Below are 22048 nucleotides of genomic sequence, written 5' to 3'. Positions count from 1 at the left end.
TATGTATTAAACATTGAATTGGGAAACATTAATATTTACAATGTTGTCTTATTCTTAGTGATTTTTCTCTGATTTTCTTTGCTGATCATTTTCTGATCTAATTGTTGATGTTCCCAACATGTTCCAATGTCACCTTTACTTTCGTATCATTCACTGACAGGCTGGCAGGTTTAATGGTATCATCTCTCTCTCTCTCTCTCTCTCTCTCTCTCTCTCTCTCTCTCTCTCTCTCTCTCTCTCTCTCTCTAGTAGAGGGAAGACGCATCCCGTAATCAGGTCACATTTCACTGTAGTCTCAGCATCCGTCTCTCGCCCTTTAAAGCAGAAGAACTGAGACATCAGACAAGCGGAATAATGGTGTGGATGAAGGATCTGGGATGTCTTCTCGTCCCGTTGGTGATCCTCGTGCGGTTTTCCATGCAGGTGGACGTTAAGAACGGGAAAGACGCCGAGACAACGGGGAATTTCATGGAAGATGAACAGTGGCTGTCCACCATTTCCCAGTACAGTCGCAAGATCAAGCACTGGAACCGCTTCAGAGATGTGAGTTGTCTTGACAGTATCTTGTTTAGGTCTTATAAATATACAGATACGATAAGTTCAACATTTCCTACGAAATTAATCCACTTTTTGAAAGCACAGGTGCATTTGAGATGGTAAATAGCTCTAACAGAATAGGTTGAACTGTCGAGTTCATGCCGAAAAACAGGCACATATTGCATATCGCAACTATCTATAATAAACTTTAAATACATGGAAATCTTTGATGCAGCTTGGATAATAAACACGAATGATGCTTAGATCCAATGTCAAACACTACACAGACGTGGTTCAAAACAATGTACCGTCTGTTCTTATTTGTTAAATTGACGACATAGGTTTGATTACAGAATAAAGCAGATTGCATTAGAGTCTTATTGCCCAGCTGGTTGAAGTGATGTTATAATAGGCAACTTTAATAATTGATTAGAACTTCACATGTATTCAGAGGGAGATTTATGACTTGATTTATCTCCCAAAGGACATGCTGTATTGTGCATAGGGTTATTGATATGCAAAATCATACATCATCCCAGGCATTTAAGGAAAAAGACCTTTTGTGATTGTCAATGAAATATAAATAATTATAATGAATTTGTAACACTTTTAAAAATATGTGTGATGTGCATTGACGCTAGGACATAAACATCACGTTAATTTGTAGTTTGCAGGTGACCAATACTTCTTACACCCAAAATGGCCCTCGGTTGCTCTCTGGCTGTATGAGCTATGCTGTTCAAAATGAAATAGAAATAGAAACTGTGATTTATCTCCATCAGTGTTTAGCTGGCAGCTATTTTTACCCTTCTAGAACTGGATTAAGTGTATAACTCCTTAAATGATTACGTAGAAAAACACATCCAAGAGAACCAGGAATTTATCAAAATGTGGGCATGAACAGATTAAGTGTGAATTAGACTAGGATTATAAATGAATGGGCACAGCATTATTATACCCGTGGCTTAGATTCAAACCAGGCCCTGCAGCAGGTTCTGCATTCTCTAATCAATGGCTATTGATCACAGCATCACACATATGTATAGCAAATGAGCAATTCTTGTCCAACACATATGGTATAGGCTATGAAGGCCTTCCTTGCTTTCAAGAAAACCAAAACAGCTTTAAAAAAATAAAATAATAATAAATAAATCTCAGCCTTTAGTCTCTGTGGCTCAGACATTTAATTAAAATGCAAGTTGTTCTGTTGAACTGTTTGGCAGAACTGGCCCATGACATGCTTGCAGCTATTTTGTTTGGGTTGCCCTGTCATTGAGCAGATAATGGGAAAGTCCCTTATTATTTAAGGGTTATCAAACCTGTTTCAAACCTGTGTGACTTTCTCTCTTCGTGTAATGCAATAGGATATGTTAGGTCAGGCAGAGGCGTAGCAATCATTTCAAAAGTGAGGGGGACAGAACAATTAGCGTAAGACAAACATAAATATATAAGATATATTTTTAAAGCTCTCAATCGATTGCAGTTTTTTATTGAATTAATTACATGCTTGACCAGTGAATTTTAACTTTTGCATTTACACAATTAGACATTTGCTGTATGAAAGACACAGCGTAAACACATTTGCCCTGTGAAAAATTGCGGGGGATGAACTTTGGTTTATTGTCTCCCACATCCCCCGTGTATTCTACACCCATGAGGTCAGGAATGACAGCCTCAGTCACCATTCACTTTCATTGTATGGATAAAGATGCAATAAAAATAAATGGTGAATAAGGTTGTCAGTCTCCACCATTTTGCTTTACACCTCCTTTTGTGTTTTACGAAAGAAAGATTGTTATATGTGTTTGGAACAATGAGTGTAATTTTCATTTTTGGCTGAACAACACCTTTAATGATTAATATAAAATAATGTTTATGGATTTTTAACATAAAATGTGTACTGGGGACAGAAGCGGTGCCTTTTGATGAAAAGATGCCCCAAAAGCATACTGGTTTCTTAGCAAAACACATCTTAAGCGACTGTTTTTATGATAGCTAGCTGCCTTAGCAACGAAAAGTTTGTTGTGTCAGGGGGAGCAACTCTTTTCAGATGAACAGTGTGCCCTCCTGCCTCATCAAAGTGGCAAAGAACAACAGGCACTAGTCTAAAATCATCTGAAATTAAGTCATTTACAGTTCTGGAGGGAGCAAAATTCTATATTTTTCCTTTTACTGCCAAAGGAGTAATCCCTTATCATAATATATGCCCATCCACACACTTCATAGATTGCCATAATTTACATTGTAATTGGATATTGATTTAAATGCACTCACCCAGATGGTCTCAACCCTGTCTGTCTTGCTATTTTCACTAGAGATGATATTAAAATGCATTAAGATAAATGGGTTCAGATGATGAAGGATATGCTGTTGTTTTTTGGTGCTGATAAATGTATTTATTATTCTGAGATTGCAAGGATTAGCACTGGAAAAAGCAACAGGGCCTCTGACACTGTTTGGTACCATTTTAATAGTCACCTGTTATTTTTGATCAGGGACAGAGATAGAACCACTGAAGACTCTGAAAATTAATCTCTTTCGGAACACGGCTTATTTTATCTTTAGAGTGTTGCTTGTGACAAAGGCAAGTAATCCAAATTGATGTTGGCTTTCAAAGTCCTTTGAGGTTCTCAGAGCTGAATAATGATATAACTCAAGCAAACAGCGATAAAAGCAGCAGAACATTAAAGGCTCATGAACACACACAGAGGCATATATATTCAAATAAATAATTAACATATTCTTTGCATTCCATTTTTTTGTTGATTCTATCCTGTTAATTTGTTGATTCACTTCTGTAAGTGTAATTTTTCTGAATACAGTACATGATATCATTGTAATGGGATTGATGTTGCCTCTATATTAGGCATAAGTTCTGCAAGCACTGAGATCTAATGAATCAATTTAAATCTAAACCCAAACATTTCAATTACATGCCTAATTTTCAATTAAAATGTGTATTAGCTCCTTTCCTATTATGGTAATGCAGGACATTTTTGTGTATTTTTGTATGTGATTAGTTGAAATAGCACGACAGCCTACATGGTACAAAGATTTAATATGAACTAGCAACCCACAGACAGGCCTCTTGCAATTCATGGGGCCCATTGTGGTATGCAAATAGGTTTCATTAGCTTGTATTCTCATATCTACAAATTGAAAGTGGGCACAAAGACACTCAAACAGTCTGTCTATTCCTCTTACAGATTATGAAATCAATTTTAAAAAGTCTTTGTGATTTCTTTAAAGTGAAAACATTGGTTCTGTCTATTGAGATTTGTCAGGGCATGCCTAGGCTACATTCAGTGCATTATAATTTCATCCCACCTGGGAATCTTTGTGAAGTATGATTCTCATTTTAGCATATTGAGCAAGGTCCATTTAGAAGACATTCTACTCAGTTATATTTGATGTGGTTGTATTATTTATGGAAAGTGTTTCAACTCTCAACCAGAGAATCATGTTTTCCCTAATTTATTTATGTATGGCCTACGTGGTTGACATCAGCTTAAAGGGATAGTTCACCCAAAAATGAAAATTCTCCCATCATTTACTCACCCTCTTGCCATCCAGATGTTTATGACTTTCTTCTGCTGAACAAAAAACAAAGATTCTTTGAAGAATATTTCAGCACTGTAGGTCCATACAATGAATGGTGACCAGACCTTTCAAGCTCCAAAAGCATGTAAAGGCAGCATAAAAGTAATCCACACGACTCCAGTGGTTTAATATGTCTTCTGAAGCGATGCAAATACTTTGGGTGAGGAACTGATCAATATTTAAGTCCTTTTTTAAATGTAAATCTCCACTTTCACTTACAGGATGTGTAATAATGTGAAAGTGAAAGTGGAGATTTTTAATAAAAAAAAGACTTAAATATTGATCTGTTTCTCACCCAAAGTATTTGCAAAGTCCTACACATCTGGGATGGCATGAGGGTGAGTAAATGATGGGAGAATTTTCATTTTTGGGTGATCCCTTTAAATTGTTAGTTCACCCAAAACTGAAAATTCTGTCATCATTTCCTCACCCTAATATCGTTCCCAACCTACATGACTTTCTTACTTCTGTGAAACGCAACTCATGACACTGCTAATTTTCTCCATACAATGAAAGCAAATGAGCACTGAGGCTGTTAGTCCCTAACATTCTGCATATCATCTCCTTTTGTGTTCCATGGAAGAGAAAGTTCTATGGGTTTGAAACAACATGAGGGTGAGTACATGATGACAAAATTCCAATTTTTGCATTGCTTATGGATTTCTGAATTACAGTATTTCACTTTTTGGATAGAATTAGATTTCAAGTTATAGTGATTTGTTTTTAATCACAGTGATTGTATTAGATATAATATAAGATGTAATTGCATACTGATCAACCCTGACTGCTTATATAGACCAGAATCAGGCTTAGCAGAGAAAATCACCCAGACACTCAAAACTCTCAGTGTGGGTTTGATCCACTTTTGTCATGCTTGCTTATCTATTTCCATACAAGTGGAAAATTAAATCTTATTTCATGGTGGATATTTCAGACCAAATGTACTGCAGAATGTAATAGATTGGATCGTTTAAAATGAAAAATCACTGTTGGACACAGTTACATTCACGATTGCCTTTGAAGTTTGAACTGAGCTGTACATCAGATGTTTTTTTGTTTTTTTTACAAAATATACTGTATAAAAATTAGATACAAAGATAATTGTGTATTCAAAGGAAGAAAATGGTGACGTGGAACAATTCAGTGCACATATTGTTAGATGCACTTGTAACATTTTCTCCTGATAGACATGTTATGTTGTGATATACTGTATTCACATTCATTATCTGTTAGACTTAGTCTGATTGCATCCCACACCCATGCCCAGCTGTTGAAGTGAGCTTCTCAGAAACCAGGCGTAAATCTGTTATCTATTCTGCTGAAAGTAAACAACCAACAGTGGTGGCCAATCCTCTGGTGGCTGGCAAACTCTCTCTCTCTCTTTCCCTTTCTCTTTCTATTTCCTACTCTCTCTCTCCCCCTTCATAATGTAGAAGAAGCTAATTAAAAACCAGAGCTTTTCCTCTGCTGCAGAACGCTGTGTTGGCTTGCACCTGTTATTCCGCCACTACATTTTTAATGAAGCAAACATTTTTTGTTTCAAGCCTACACTGAAAATCGTCTTCCATTTAACCATTCATTACCATTTCATTTAAAATGCACATTTCTTCATTCAGGGTGAGGTGAGTGTAGGAAGGTTGTTCCCTGTGATTACTTTATTAAAATTCCACAGTGGCCTAAATATTGAATCTATTAGTTCTTTTTTGACAACTCCATCAGGAGCTTCATTTGGCACAGCTAAAACTGTAATGTTTTCTATGTTAAAATACTTATTATACTTACTATGAACAATTCACAGTATGGGTTCCCTGAAAAGTGTAAACAGCCTGGGTGTTTCTCAATGCAAAGACCTGTATTCTTATGAAGACCAGTCTTGCCAAGCTACCTTGAAAGAACGAACTCATCTATTGCGAGCTTTGAGATATGCTGCGATCTTCCTGTTGCGTAAGTAACCATCACAGCACGTTTGTAGTCACTGAGAAAACAACTGGCATTATCACATCAGTGACAGCATTATTATCATCACACCAGTGAGGTTTTTTAGGACTAGTCACATGTTAAAAGAATAAAGTCTGTTGGGGGCCTGGGTAGCTCAGTGAGTATTGATACTGACTACCACTCCTAGAGTCGCGAGTTTGAATCCAGGACGTGCTGAGTGACTCCAGCCAGGTCTCCTAAGCAACCAAATTGGCCCAGTTGCTAGGGAGGGTAGAGTCACATGGAGTAACATCCTTGTGGGCACTGTAATGTGGTTCGTTCTCAGTGAGGTGCGTGGTGAGTTGTGCATGGATGCCGCGGAGAATAGCGTGAAGCCTCCACACGCGCTATGTCTCCACGGTAATGCGCTCAACAAGCCACGTGACAAGATGCACGGATTGACGTCTCAGATGCGGAGGAAACTGAGATTTGTCCTCCACCACCTGGATTGAGGCGAGTCACTATGCTACCATGAGGACTTAGAGTGCATTGGGAATTCCAAATATAAAGAATAAAGTCTGTTAACACTCATTTCCTCAATGCGTTTATTACTTTATTAAAATCATGACCAACAAAACAACAAATGTTGACAGAGTATAATGACTCTCATGAGCCATCAGACATTCGCGAGCTTACAGCAGGAAACTCTTGAGGGAAAACACCACGATAAATGTCATAAAAACATCTGCCACTGTAGTACCGGGTTCTTGCCCACAAGTCACCATCCGATGCATCCTCCATATTCGGTTTTGAACAAGAACAATTCCAGTTAATTTTATGCATTCTCTGTAATTGTGTTCTTGAGTATTGGAATTGAACTTTGGCAGTGGATGATGAAATTTAACGAGTTCACGAGAACGTAAGAACACAAAAGAACACACATTGAGAAACAGCCATAGTCTCTGTGGTGCTCTCAAAATATTGTTTGTTTGAGCATTCTAACACTGGCTCAACTAATGGTGGGGACTATCTGTTTGCGTACATTTTGTTTCACAAATGAAAGAAAGTCATATAGGTTTGGAACATCCCGAGGGGGAGTAAATGTTGACAGAATTTTCATTTTTGGGTGAACTATCTCTTTAACCTTCAAAGACACTGTGTAAAATAATTGTTTGTTTACAGCAATTAAACAATGCCTTTTTTATTTAAAAAATTGGACAAAACTACACATAGCAGTGGCTGACACTCTCAGCTTGCGTAAGTCACACAATATTTACCTCAAAGAAAAATGCCCTTAAAAATTAAGATTTTCCCATAGACTGACATTGTAATCTGAAGTCCCACAAAATTCACCCCAAAACAAAATATGCTTGCATTTATATTTATGTATTTATTTATTTTATAATAAGTGGCTTCCTAAAAACACGCTCAAGGAAAAAGGAAAATATATCATCTAACTATATGCTTGGGTCTCTGAGGGTTAAGCAAGTTTTTGTTCATCAATGATTGAAGTAGCTTTAAAATAACCAGTTTTTTATGGCAGCATTGGAGTATGTGAATGCATCACAGATGCAGTGTCGATGACACACAAACTGCACAATATTTGGCTGTCAAAAGAAGTGAGTGATCTCTTCTGACAAGCCTGCCGAATGTGCATACCTACTGCAGAGAACCTCAGTGCTGCCCGTCATGGCTCTGTTCCATCAGGATTTCAGTCACGTGCTCGTGTGGAGGTGGGAATGCCCTTGCAACTGCCAGAGCAGCACAGCATATGGTCCATAATTTCAGATAATGCAGTAAAAGATGATACACCCAAATACCTCATTAAGATTTCAGTCGTGATAGATCAGCATTTAAGCGTGCAAATGCAAAATATTATGCTTTTTCGAAATAGTGGAAACATCAATGCATGTTTATGCACATCTGTTTGCCAATCTCAGTCTGAATTGAGAGGCCGGTTTGTCTGGTGAAGGAGGTCGCAGGCCTGCAGGGCAGGGGAAATTGAGTGCAGTTGGATGGCTGTTGACAAAGGCGAGTGAGGGCAGTGCAGCAGTGTGCCTTGGCTATAGACCAGGAGTGTAGGTGGTTTTTAATTGAGTGGAGAGAGACTGGCCTTTCATCATTCTGCTTCTGGGTTCTGGCTCTCTCCTGCTGAATTGGACTTTTTATCTGGAGAGTGCAGGTGTAGAGCATGGCAGGACCCAGGCTAATTTTGCTGTAGGCTTTGGTTCAACTCCTGTCATGAAATGGGTCTTACATCTCTTTTAACATGCCTTTTCCTCCAATATCTGGTAGGTACGAATGCTACCTTACATTTCTGCCATTCACTTCACTGTTCTTGCCAGCCCCTGGGAGTCTTGGTACCAAACATGGTGTTCTCTGAAGATCAAGCTGACCTACCAAAACAGCCATATGAAAAGGCTCTTGTTCTGAGAATCCAATTACAAATACTCACATGACAGCGCTATTTTCTACCCCCTAAGGCTTCTCGTCCTTGATGAAGTCAGCAGCATTTATTCCTTCCAAATCTACTTGCTTGTTTGAAAATGCCTAAGTTAAGTGGCACTGGCTTGTTGCAAACTCCAATAAAGTGCATTTTGCCTCCAGCGGTAATGAGGCAGGTTGAATTAGGATTAAGCCTAAAGAGCTCCGTAAAGGTATGGAGTTGACATGAACTGTCAAGCCTGTCACATTCCAACCCCCCCCCCCTTAGAAGTTGAGAAGTTGAGTCATTCACTTCTTTCCTCCACAAGCAGAGAATGCCTTATTGACTGCCTCTAGTGTCAGATTTGCTCATTTAAAGGCAGCACTTTCTTCTGCTGTATTGCTCTCTCTCACTCTCACTTTCAGAGCTGTCACTTGGCCCAATTGAGTCGGTGGGAGTGTTATTGATGCCGAAGAGGCAGGAAGATTGAAGATTACTGACTGGAGGAGTTTTACTGAGTAGAAGAAGGCATGTTTGAGCTTATTTACCCCTGCAACAGCCATTGAGAACAATCAGGATTTTGGTTTGTTTGGTTGCACGTTCTTTGCATACAATTATTGTTCAATTTGAACTATGTAATTTCTGTGCCACTAGTATCATCAAATGGAACTGAAAAATAGTGACTGTCTTTTCCAAATACTCACCCAATCTGCCATTGGTCGACCCCAAACTCACGCTATTGATTGAGCCAATGTTTTTGTGTCAGGCTGGTTGGAATGCTCAAACAAACAGAGCAATGTTTTTTTTAATTATTTTTATTTCAGATTTTACTTTTTTTTAAATTACACACATTACTTTTAAGTTGTATGACAACATTTGAAAACTTTATTTAATTTAACTTATCCAACACACTCTCATAAAGATTCATCATTATAGTGACTTTTTGCCTGCACTACCAATACGTCCCCATTGGTCCATTTCTTGCGCCCCCAAAACTTTGCCCTTGATCCGTTTTTTTTGTTTTTGTTTGTTTTTTTACTCTGATGCTGTATTCAACTCATTTGGGAAAATTTGAATACTTTGCCTAAGGCTACATTTTCAAATTAAAAATGTTTTAATAATTTAATCATTGCTTTATCATTTAATAATTTTTTATTTTGATTGCCGTGGGACACAAAGGGAGTTTTACAAATGTCCGAGCTGCAGCTCAAATAATGAGAAAAGCATGATAAAATTATCATCAAATTAATTTGTGCACTGTATTCTGGGACTTTGGCATTGTGAAAAATCTTCCATTTCACTCTGTTCATCACATGGAGCTATCATATGGTTTTATAAAACTTAAAATGCAGCATGAGTCATTTGGAATACTTTACCAGTACTTTTTTTGTCATTTTTTAGAATACATTATTGTGACTGCACATTTATCTGCTTGTAACATTGTATATATTGTTGTAGGTTTGGGTGTAGGGGTGAGGTTAGATGTTCAAAATTATCTATGTTATAGTGTAATGTAACTACATTTATTGAAATTTATTGTGCCTGTTAAATGTTTTATATTGTTTATAAGTGGTTAGGGTTAGGGTTGGGTTAGGGAATCTAAATTTAAATGATAGTATAACATATTATTATTAGTTACATAGTATAATGTAACTAAAGTAATACATTCATAAGTATAATAAAACATATTATGATCCTTTGATAGAATCCTCCAAATAGTGGTAAGAATGAAATGACAAGGACATTTGCATGATGCAGGCAAAAAGTCGCTATGGAGATATCTTTGTCATGAGACTTCCATGATTTATCTGTCTCATTTGTTTTTATTTTTATTTTTTTATGTGAGTGAAATGGCACACAGGTGCTTAAAGTTGTTCCAAACTGTGACACAACTTGGCTATCCACTTATAGAATGGTACAGAATATGATTTAACACTATAAGTTACTTTTAATTTGTTGAAATTGTTAAGATTACAGTGTGGTCACACTGTCCATCAGTGTATTGTCCAGTAGAGCTGTGTATCTGCTGGGCATCTGTGCAAAATAGATAATTTCTTCAATCTGTTTACAATGAGTCAGGCCTCAAGGAGTCAAGCAATCTCAAATTGTTACATCTCATGGATCAAAGTGCTTGTGGTTGCCTCTTATATATCTGAGAAAAAAACTCACTGCTAAAGTTGACACAGGGATTTCACCTTCAGCTATATGTTTTCACTTAAAGTCAGTGACAAGCATTCTTAGGGCATCCTTAGTGAGAAGCACAACTCTGTTCTCTCTCCACTGCTTTTGAGGTTCATCTGATGATCTCTCTGTCTGGGTCTGAAGTTATGCCCTGGAGGAGCTGCCTACATCTCCGCTCTCTGCTCTACAAAATCCCCCACAGAATGGCAGGCCTCTGAGCTTTTCCTCCACGTGAGGAAAGCCAGGATATGTTTATAGTCAAGGGAGTGGGCTGTTAGCAGATCTTTTTGATGTACCCGTGTGCAGTTAATCTGACAAGCCCGGTCGGAAAGGCCCCATGCATAAATCAGGTAGGAGGCTTTGCATGCCTGTCAGCTATAGCTGCGGTGTGACAGCAAAAACATAGTTTGGAAGGTTCCGATAATACAGTGTAAGTTTGTCTCCTGAATTTTTGTTTTGTTTTCTTGCTTGTGTAACATGACTGATTAGATTTAGAGTCAAAGTGGGAATGGATGTGTGGGTCTTCAGCATCATGCCTGGGGCATTTATGAGCTGTGATTGCCGGCAACACTGTGGTGTGATAAATGCGTGGGTGTGAGGTCATCACCACCAGGATCCATCCGGCTTTAATCAATTATGGAAGGCTGCTTTACCCTGGGCCTCCAACAAGCAATAATTATGAGTAGAGGTGGGCGGTATGACGGTATATTTACCGTCTGATGGTAGAAATGTGTCAGCCAGTAGAGATTCAGTATGCTATATCATTTTTACAGACATATATCTGTAGTGCTATTTAAAAACATTTACAGACATCATGTAGAAGATTATAGTCTACTCTGTGTATTGTGTCACAGACAAACTCTTGCAGTTTAGACAGAGTGATATGGTTTTGACAGTTTGATTATATTTATATAATGTTAAGTCACTGTTTTTGCACTTATGCCAGACATATCATTAATTTGTTATGAATAATCTTTTCTTTTGGTTTGTGTCCAACAATTTCCAAAAAAAAAAAAAAAAAAAAAAAAAAAAAAGAAAGAAAGAAAGAAAGAAAATAATCAAGTCAGATAAAGTACCTTTAATTTGTATTTAATTTGTTATTTGTATTAAATTTACTTTATTATCAAAAATAGGTGTACTTTGTACATGGTAATACTGTATATAAGATTTTTGGTTGAAATTCTCATAGTGCTCCCACTGTGAATACGGCAACTGTAGGTTGAAAGTTTTGCTGCTAAAATCGGTCTGTGCTTACGGAAATTCAAATCACTGCCCCTAGTGGCCAAAGCTGGAAGTGTTGTTAAATGTACAGAATGTGAAATGTCCACAGAGTTGTTTTTAGTATTTTTAGTTGTAAATTATGTAATGCAGTCAACAGGAATGCATATGTTGTTAACCCTATACCCTAACCCAAACACCGACTTTTAACCTAACCGTCAGTAGAGCAAAATGTAATTTTAGAGGGAAAATGCAACTTCAGGTTCACATTCACCATTGTTTATGTGAAATGCATTTACTTCCTGGTTCCCATGGAACCAGAACCCTTGTCTCGGAGGTTGCTTGCGCAGTACATAATCAGCGGTGCTGGACGGAAATGTGTTCATACTTGAATTGATAACGTCTGATGGGGAATGGTGCTGGTCAGTAATTCGGCTGAATTGGGTTGATTTCAGTGTACATGAACTTTCAGAAGCAACATTTCCTGTCTAATCATGTTGAATTTCCAACGCACATAACTATATTGTGATAAACTATTTCCATGATGTGAAATAGCTTATACCGTGATGTATGGTTTTGGTCATATGGCCCACCCCTTAATTAAGAGCCTTGAAAAACTCTATTTTTCTAGTATATGTGGAAACAAAGAAGGCATAAGGCCAAGCCTAAATCACCCAGAGGCATGACATGAAATGAAATAGACAACACGTTGGGAGGCAACAGTCTGAAAGTGAAATTAGTCATCAAGACAAAGGACAATATGTTACAACATTTTTATTTCTTTATTTTTGGGGGGGATTTTCTCCCCTTTTCTTCCCAATTTGTTATGCCCAATCCCCAATGCACTTTAGGTCCTCGTGGTGCCATAGTGACTCACCTCAATCCAGGTGGCAGAGGACAAATCTCAGTTGCCTCCACGTCTGAGATCAATCCGTGCATCTTATCACGTGGCTTGTTGAGCACGTTACTGCAGAGACATAGTGTATGTGGAGGCTCATGCTATTCTCCGTGACATCCACGCACAACTCACCACACGCCCCACCGAGTGTGAGAACAACATTATAGTGACCACGAGGAGGTTAACCCAACTTGACTCTACCCACCCTAGCAACCGGACCAACTGGTTGCTTAGGAAGCCTGACTGGAGTCACTCAGCACGCCCTGGATTCGAATTTGTGACTCCAGGTGTGGTAGTCAGCGTCTTTACTTGCTGAGCTACCCAGGCCCCAAAATTTGTATTTCTGATTACCATAATTGGTAAGTTAGAAGTACATTTCAATTAACTTTAGCAGTCTTTTGACAGTCTTGAAGCTGTCTCTCTCAATAAATCTGTATTTCTTAGTGATGTTGTTGTCTGTCTGCTATGTCACAGATGCAGACAAGCAACACAAGCACAATGTTACATTCCCGCACTGTCTGGCTGTCTCTCTGCATTGTGGTGTACCTGTCAAATATTAGTGAAAGAGACAGATCTGGTTCCCCCTTCAACTGCTGCTTGAACACACACACACACACATATACACACACACACACACACACACACACACACATCACTTTTTTGTGCCAATCAAATGCTTATACTTCATATAAACACACACAGGTGCTATCAGGGCCTCCAAATCACAGCTGAATTTACAGAGTGCATGTTTGGCATGCTTGATTATATTGCAGAGATATGAGGGATAAAGAGGCTGTCAGTCAGCACAGGAGGAGAGATGCACTCTGGCAAGACTCTGTGGTGTTTTTGATGAGACGGGGGTCCTCTGAGGGATACTCCTGGCAGCCTTCACTCAGTGCAGGCCAAAGATGAGCTGACTGTGGATACAGAAGTGCCCATCTGTAGATGAGTGCTTCCTAGACTCTTGTCTTACACAGCCTTCTCAAGTGTTGATGACTCCAAAATATGTTTATTCTCTAAAAGACCAAAAAAACTAAACAAAAAAGTCAGGTTTTTGCATTCACATGTGCTCAGATTTTGGACTGTTCTATTAGTAAGAAACATTTGTTAGAGCTGATAGTATGTTGATTTAAAATATGAACAGGTAGTACTAATAGCATCACTAAATGTAATTACAAAAATAATGACTGTTTTCAACAACCTAGTCTCATAGAATGAATATTACTATAAATACATTTTTGCAAACTGACTTTTACGTGCCAAATTGAATGAATGAATGAATGAATGAATGAATAAATGTATTTATATAGCACTTATCTGACACTACACTCAAAGCACTTTACATACTGAACAAGGGACTGTCCTCACCCACCACCAGTGTGCAGCATCCACCTGGATGTTGCAACGGTAGCCATAGTGTGCCAGTATGCTCACCACACACCAGCTCTTAGTGGAGAGGAGAGAGTACAGTTATATAGCCAATTTAGGGATGGGGATTATTAGGAGGCCATGACTGATAAGGGCCAACGGGGGGAATTTGGCCAGGACACTGGGGTTACACCCCTACTCTTTGCGAGAAGTGCTCTGGGATTTTTAGTGACCACAGAGAGTCAGGATCTCAGTTTAACATCTCACCTGATGGACGGTGTCTTTTTACAGTATAGTGTCCCCGTCACCATACTGGGGTGTTAGGACCCACACAGACTGCAGGGTGAGCACCCCCTGCTGGCCTCATTAACACCTCTTCCAGCATCAACCTTAGTTTTCCCCAGGAGGTCTCCCATCCAGGTACTGACCAGGCTCAAATTTGCTTAGCTTCAGTGGGTAACCAGTCTAGAGCTCCAGGGTGATATGGCTGCTGGCCAATTCTACATTTCGTCGCAGTTTCCTGGTGAAACTAAGACTGCGCAAAAATAAGTGTTTACAGTATAAAGTCATAATCAGTCGTTGTAGCCGTGATTTGTGTAAGCTGTGTGTTTTATTCACTTTCACACAAATCATGGCTACAATGGCTGATTATGATTTTATAAACACGTATTTTTCGCAATAACACGGTGTTATGATATCGAAACACTTTTACTAAAATTATACATTTTAAGGCTTATATTACAGACTCACCTACATTTACACACTTATTACAATGTGATTAGCTTTTGCGGTAGCTCACTTGATAGAGTGTTGGACTTTGGACTCAGAGGAGCAAGGTTCTAGCTCAGTCAAGTACGCAAGCTGACATGTGAGACGAGTGTGTCACAGAAGCGACAACAGATGACATGGTTGCTTCAGAAAATGTGGTTTTCATTTCTCTCTCTCTTTTTTTTTTTTGGACACTGTCGGTTAGGTTAAGGGTAAGTCTGTTTTGTGTCTACCTCTCATTTGATTTAAGATCATTATTGGTTAGGTTTAGATGAAAGTTTTAGGTTAGGGAGGCACATTATACTCATTAAAACCGCCATAATATTCACCTTAAAAAACTCGTCTGATTACGGCACCATTTCACTCCCTTTTGGCGCCCCCCGCTGGACATTTTATAGGGAAACTGCAGCCAAATGTGTAATAAGGCACATCATTTCGTGTTGTAAAAATTTGGCACGACCACGTAATGTTCATGAGATCAGGCTCAGGTTTCCCAAATACCACCCTAATTGACCATTGATGGGACAGACAGTTGGTCCAGCTCCAAACTCATGCTGTTGGCCAATGTTGCTTTGTCAGGCTGGTCAAGCTCACTTTAAGTTGTCTTTGCATAGAAGAAAGCATTTTACAAAAATGACACACTTCACCTTTCATTGATCATTGATACATCCTTAAAAAAAAAAAGTAGGATCCAACCTGGTCTCATGAGAAGTTGTAATAATTTGAAAAGGGCGAAATCGTAAGAAATCATACAAGTTGGCTAAAACATGTGACTTTCATTCCTATAGAGAAAAATAAACCAACGAACAATGTTATTACAAATTTTCCTAAGTTTAACCCCTAAACAAAACCTAACCTTAAAGTATAACCCCTTATCCGAACTCTAAACCTATTAATGATTTTAATAGAAAAATAACTTTTGTGGACCACTGAAGAAAGAAAGACAGACAGGGGGAGCGTATTGCAGGTTATTGACATACATCAGTATGGAACAAGTAATCCAATGTGTTCATGGACATTTCCTTTCTTAAAATAAAGTGTTGGGTAGGTGGCTAGCTAAAATTCGATGCCTGTCTTTGATTGTATCGATTTGAAATTCTGTTTGTTGATTGGTTGTTTCTTTGGGAAGAAAAGATGTACCTTTTGTGACTATGTTGGTTGAAACAAATCTGCCCATCCAGAGTTTTGTCATCTGCTTTACTCTCTGAGTTGTCATGAAAACATCCTTGCCAGATATGGCCAAATGGGTGTTACAGGACTGCAAAGAGCGTTCCCACATTTTCTTATTTCAGACAGGCCTTAATGTATATTTTGTCTCTCATTATGAAAGCAATCTTTTCTATGTCTTAGTTTAGAATCACACCTTGATGATGATGATATGTTGTGATAATGGTGATATACAATTTGATGATGATGGTGACAAATTGTGGCAATATTTCTGTTAGTGGCGACAATATTTCAGTGCTCTGACTCATCCTAGCATCTTTTCAGAGTGGAGGAACACATTAATGTGACAACATTTCCCACATACTTCATGCTCATTGGGTGTACAACTCTCATGCAAGCCACAAAAGTGCCTGTCTAAAGACTTTAGGGTTGTTTTTGCATGGATGGTTGCTCAAATTTGCACACATTTGAAATGGTTTCACCACTCTGCTCTTATAGAACTTTAGATATTACTGATATAGACACCTAAAATGTTAGTACAGTAAACAGTACGTTCTTTGCCCAGACAGCAGTAACAGACTTAAATAATGCACATATCAGGCAATCAATAACAAGGTTGTCCACTGTCATAGATTACTGCAGTTAAGCAGTGCTGCAGTGAAGTTGTGAGCCACTGGTCTTTTATAGAATGACTTTATTTGTTCTGATAGGTTTATGTTATATAGGGGCATGTATTTTCTCAGCCAGATGGAAAGTTTCTTTTTAATTTAACCAGGAGAGGTCTTAAACAAATGTTAGGTCACTCAATTATAATGCAAATTGGAGAGTTGATTTAGTGCTAATCATCAAGATATTTGCCCCCATGAAACATACAGTATGTCAAAACCAACTACTAAAGCAGTTTTTCCTTTATGCTTATTTACCACATCATGGGATACAGAAGGTTATGTTGTAAATATTTACCATTGCATATTTAATCAAGAGCTACAAAAGTAGTAGGAGGTATACATTCCTAAAGTGGGGATATTAAAGGAATGTTCCAGATTAAATAAAAGTTAAGCTCAAACGACAGCATTTGTTGCATAATGTTGATTACCACAAAACATAATTTAGACCTGTCCCTCATTTATAAAAATAAAAGCAGTAAGACACCTAAAATGAAAGTGAATGTTGCCAGTCTATTAACATTAAAATACATACTGTTTCAAAGGTGTAACCACAAGACGTAAATATTATACTTGTGAACATTATTTTTGTGGTTTACTGTCGATACGTCATCATGACAACAAAGTTGTAATATTGGATATAACTTTACACAATAAGCAATTTTATCACACTATAATGTTACCACATATAATGTTTATGTTTTGTGGCTATAATTTTGAAGCAGTGGGTAATTTAATGTTTATGGACTGGCCCCATTCACTTCTATTGTAAGTGCCTTTATGTAACTGTGATTTTTGCTTTTTTATTTTAAATAAACCAGGGACAAGTAGAATTTTTTGTATTAATCAACATTATGCCACAAATGTTTATTGAACCTGGAACATTCCTTTAAGCCAAATAATTGTGGAACTTTTGTTTACTGAAAGTGTTGTTGCTTTCTGGTACACACTTCAGCAGTCATACAGCATATGTAATCCCACTTGACTTGTGACTTAATAATTTGCTGCAGAGATGTAATGTAATAATTTATTGCACTGTTTTAGTTGACAAAGCCAAATCAATATGCAATTTCACCTCCTGTTTACACTTACAGCTGCAAAGGGACCTCTACAATATAAATGACTGTTGATAACACTAATAAGCTTATGAATGGTCATTATTATAAATCATGAACCTGAAATATTTCAAGTGTTATGAGCACCAAGTGTACAATTATCTTAAAGCATCTGCCTGTTTTCTACAAACTCATGGGGTGATATTACGGATGTATTCAAAGTTCTGCCCAGGAGGCAAATAGATGTTTTAAGCAGTTGGAGCTTTTTGTTATTCCTGAGAGAAGCATTGCTCTACTCTAACTGTCTCCTTCTCTTTTCTCTTTGATTCATCCTTCTCACATTTCACCAGGAAGTGGAGGTCAGTAGTGCTGTCTCCTGACTTTGCTTGTGTTTGATGTCTCTTTTAAAATGCTGTGTTTAAAGTAATCTAAGTTTCTCTATAAAGGTTTTACCTCGCTTTTAATTCAGTCTAAGCTGCTTAGGCATCTCATTTTACATTTCATTCAAGCCTTCACCTTTTTTGTCTTGTTCCTCCACTACCTTTTTTTTTCTGTAAGTGTTTTTCTGCCATATTTACATCTTCATTACTTAATACATAGGTTTAAATTCAGTAAATTACACATTTACATTGAATACATAGTATTGTGAAGTTCTTGACTAAAGTTTAAAGCTCTTTTTGGGCATATTGCAGCAGCACATTGTACTAACAATGCCTTTTTCTCTGTCAGGATGATTACATCAGGTCATGGGATGAAAATCAAGGCTCAGATGAAAGTAAGTCATCTTTAATATTATTATTAATGATATAAAATTATTACATTTATTGGAGTAAATAGTTAAAGGCAAAATGTGTAATTTCTGTACCACTAGAAAATGCAAAAAATAGTTCCCCGAACTTTTCAATTGGTTGGACAAACAGATAGTCCCGCCCCAAACTCATGCCATTGGTTGAAGCAATTTTGCTGTGTTGAGCTGGTTGGGATGCTTAAACAAACAACGTTTTCATAGCGCCATCGAGTCAGCGTTTACACTTTTGAGGGGAAATCAGTCTATGAATGGCTTAGTTATAGTTGTCTCTGCATATTAATTTCGGATAGGGGTAAGTAATTTAACACTGAAATAATCACACACATCTCTTTTAGGTACCTAGATCTCCTGATTTTAAAATGTAATTGCATGTTACTTTGGGGGAAATTTTTGTATTATTATTTGATGATGTGATTGGGATATATGGCGCAGTCTGTGTACGTTTGTAATAACTGAGAGCCCTTCTTTTCTCCTTGGTTGCCAAATACTAATTGCTTACACAAGAGATGAGGTCATCTCCTCAGTGTGCTAGAGTAGAGAGCAGGCCCGGGCACATTTGAACATTTTGTCTTGATTTTCATTTCAAATAAAGTCTTCAGAATAGAGGAGTCCATTAGCAAATATCTCAGAATGTAATTAATGGGTAATTGCTAGATCCACTAAAGGCCCAGTAAGAGCCCCAGAGGCTTGATTTAGCACTGACTGACATTGGCTTTGTTCCTTTAAAGTGCAAATCCACTTATGCTTTAGATGTCTAAGAACAGAGGTCCATGAACTTGATGGTCCATTTTTGAGTGTGTATTAAAGCCTTTTGAGCAGCAATCATGACTCCCACCTCAAATCTTTTTGTTGGAAGTTCATTAATTAATCTTATTCTCTGTGAAAATTTGGGATTTGTCATCAGACCAATTTGTCAAAGGTGTTAGAAAGAGAATGGACACATACACACCAAATATGATTCCTTAAAGGGATAGTTCACCCAAAAAGGAATACTGTCATAATTTAGTCACCTTCATTTCGTTCCAAACCGTATGACTTTCTTGACTGGGGTATTCATTAAAATGTCTCCTTTTGTGTTGTGCATAAGAAAGGAAGTCATACAGGTTCACGCAAATAAAAATGAGTATTCTTATTGAGTATTTCTGTTGTTTTCCAGTAAAAATGTCTAATTCTTAAAACAAGATACATTTATTTGAGAACCATTTTGTCTTGTTTTCAGAGAACTCTAACAAAATTTTGTAACATTTATGCCTATAACAAGAAAAAACTATTTGCCAATAGGGTAAGACAAATAAAAACTTGATTCAAAGGGAAAACAGTTTTATTTTTCTTACCCTATTGGCAAATATTTTTTTCTTGTTTTAAGCATAAATCCCACTAAATTTTATCAAATTTCTCTAAACACAAGACTTAATATGTTATGCCATTTTGTTTCTCAATTAATTTTGTCTTTTCTAAAGGATGTTTAAATAATTTTTACCAGAAAATATGACAAAAATACTAACAATTTTTTTTGTTGTTGTTTTTTTTTTTTTTTTTTTGCAGTGTTTGTAATGACATGAGGGTTAGTAAATTATGATGGAATTAAAATGTTTAAGTGAACTGTTCCTTTAAGAATTCATAATTTTGCTATTGTAAATTCTAACACTGTAGTATTCTACTTGATGTGGTGTTAATAAAATGGGGAAGAGAATCACCAACCAATTAATTAATCACACAAGGAGGTCTTATTCATGCTCACAAATACTCATTATTTATAAAGAATTATTTATTATTTATAAATCATTATTACTAACAACAGTATTCCTCTTTCTGCATTGACCACATTGTGTCTCTTTTATGACTGAATTAAAAAGACAGCTTTAAATTTGTCCCAGCCCTACACACCCTTAACACTTAAAAACAACCAGTGCAGGCACCAATCTAAGGGAAACAAGGAACTCACTGATTGTATAGTCACAATCTTTTTTTTTTTTTTTAAACATTTGAAACATAGTAGAGGTTTTTCTGGCCAACAGTTTTAGGAGTACAAAACACTGCATTGTAGAAGAAATGTTGAAGAGTATCAGTTATTTTCTTTATATTTATAATTTAGGATTTTATCTATAGTCTGACATTACAAGAGCATCTGCTCTCCATTTTCCACTGTTCTTGCAGCAGACAGATAACAGATACCGATGCAACAGAAATTCCCAAAGAGCCTTATTTACAGTGACTGCTGGAGAGGTACCACTGGTCCTTACGCTTTTTAATGAGGAACAAATTTGCATTTTACAAGTTTTCAGTGCAGTGGTTGTCACACAACCTCAGGGCACATCTTCAGGATAAATCCATTGTAAAAGCAGCTTTTTTTTCCTTCAAAATAGTAATTATATAATACTTTCGTTTATCATACAGTCTTTGTACATACCTGCACATAGTATTTAGAGGATGAAAGGATAGTTTTTCACCACTAAGGAGCAGTTGTTTAATCATACAGCCTTAAAATAAGTGAAGAGTTTATGACAGAAATATATTAGTCTTGCATAATATAATGTAGTGTAATATAAGATAAGATTTCAAGGTAAATATAGATGAATTACTTAATTCAATTACTTCATCTATCTATCTATCTGTCTGTCTGTCTATCTGTCTGTCTGTCTGTCTGTCTGTCTGTCTGTATTGTGTTAGATGCACACATCCTCTAGAATGCACGGATCAAATGGATGTTAATAGGTTATTCAAGTCAATTTAATTCAAGTGTTGCTGGTATTATGTGGACAGATTTATCACAAGCATTCATTCTTTCATATTTTCCAGTGTGTGCAAAAAGAGCATATCAGCATTCTGTTGAGTCCAACTGCTAGTAAATTAAGAAGCCTTGTAAGCAGCGGGAGGATACAAGGCATCAGTTCATTAAAAGAAAAGGATGGAGACATCTTTATTAAATCAGTTTGTGTGTCTTATCACCATGATTTTATATTCTCTTTCCTGTGTACGCAGCATGTATCACATAATCTCCGAGAACCTTTTGTTATTTATCTGATCTGATATGCCGTGTCTCAGTGTTAAGTGGCTCTGGCTGCTGATTTATATTAGCAGTATTAGGTCAGGCAATGTCTGGGCTTGATATTGAGTCAGGGGCTCTTTACTTCTGCTCTGTGATTGTAATGATCACATTAAATGCTGCCCTGTGTGTAAACAAAGGATGAGAGTGATGATGTGCAGCCACTGGACAAGATTCCTCGACTCTCTAAGCCAGATCTGGCACGCTTGGACATAAAGACCTTCCTAATGTGTTTTACAGGGACAAGCTTACAGTGGCACTGCTTATATGAAATACTTCAGAGAGAAGTAAAGATCAAAAGAGTGACAATTATGGACGAAGAGAGAGATTTATTTGTTTCTTTTTTTATGAGTAGCTAATCAGTCTTTGCTGTGGAGTTGGACTGTTGCTATAGC

At 37.3% G+C, this 22048-nt stretch overlaps 1 protein-coding gene across 1 annotated transcript in view; it reads left to right on the top strand.

Moving 5' to 3' along the window:
- The first annotated feature begins 264 nt into the window (after positions 1-264).
- LOC127412233 (testican-2-like) overlaps positions 265-22048 on the top strand; it is a 39773-nt gene continuing 17989 nt past the window's right edge. The window contains exons 1-2 of the mRNA XM_051648446.1: positions 265-543; positions 18529-18574. Coding sequence (XP_051504406.1) covers positions 355-543; positions 18529-18574 — 235 coding nt within the window. The 5' untranslated portion in view covers positions 265-354. The remainder of the gene's footprint in view (positions 544-18528; positions 18575-22048) is intronic.

Source organism: Myxocyprinus asiaticus, chromosome 21, assembly GCF_019703515.2.
Source record: "Myxocyprinus asiaticus isolate MX2 ecotype Aquarium Trade chromosome 21, UBuf_Myxa_2, whole genome shotgun sequence".
Classification (NCBI taxonomy): Eukaryota; Metazoa; Chordata; class Actinopteri; order Cypriniformes; family Catostomidae; genus Myxocyprinus; species Myxocyprinus asiaticus.
This window is presented reverse-complemented; position numbering and strand designations above follow the sequence as displayed.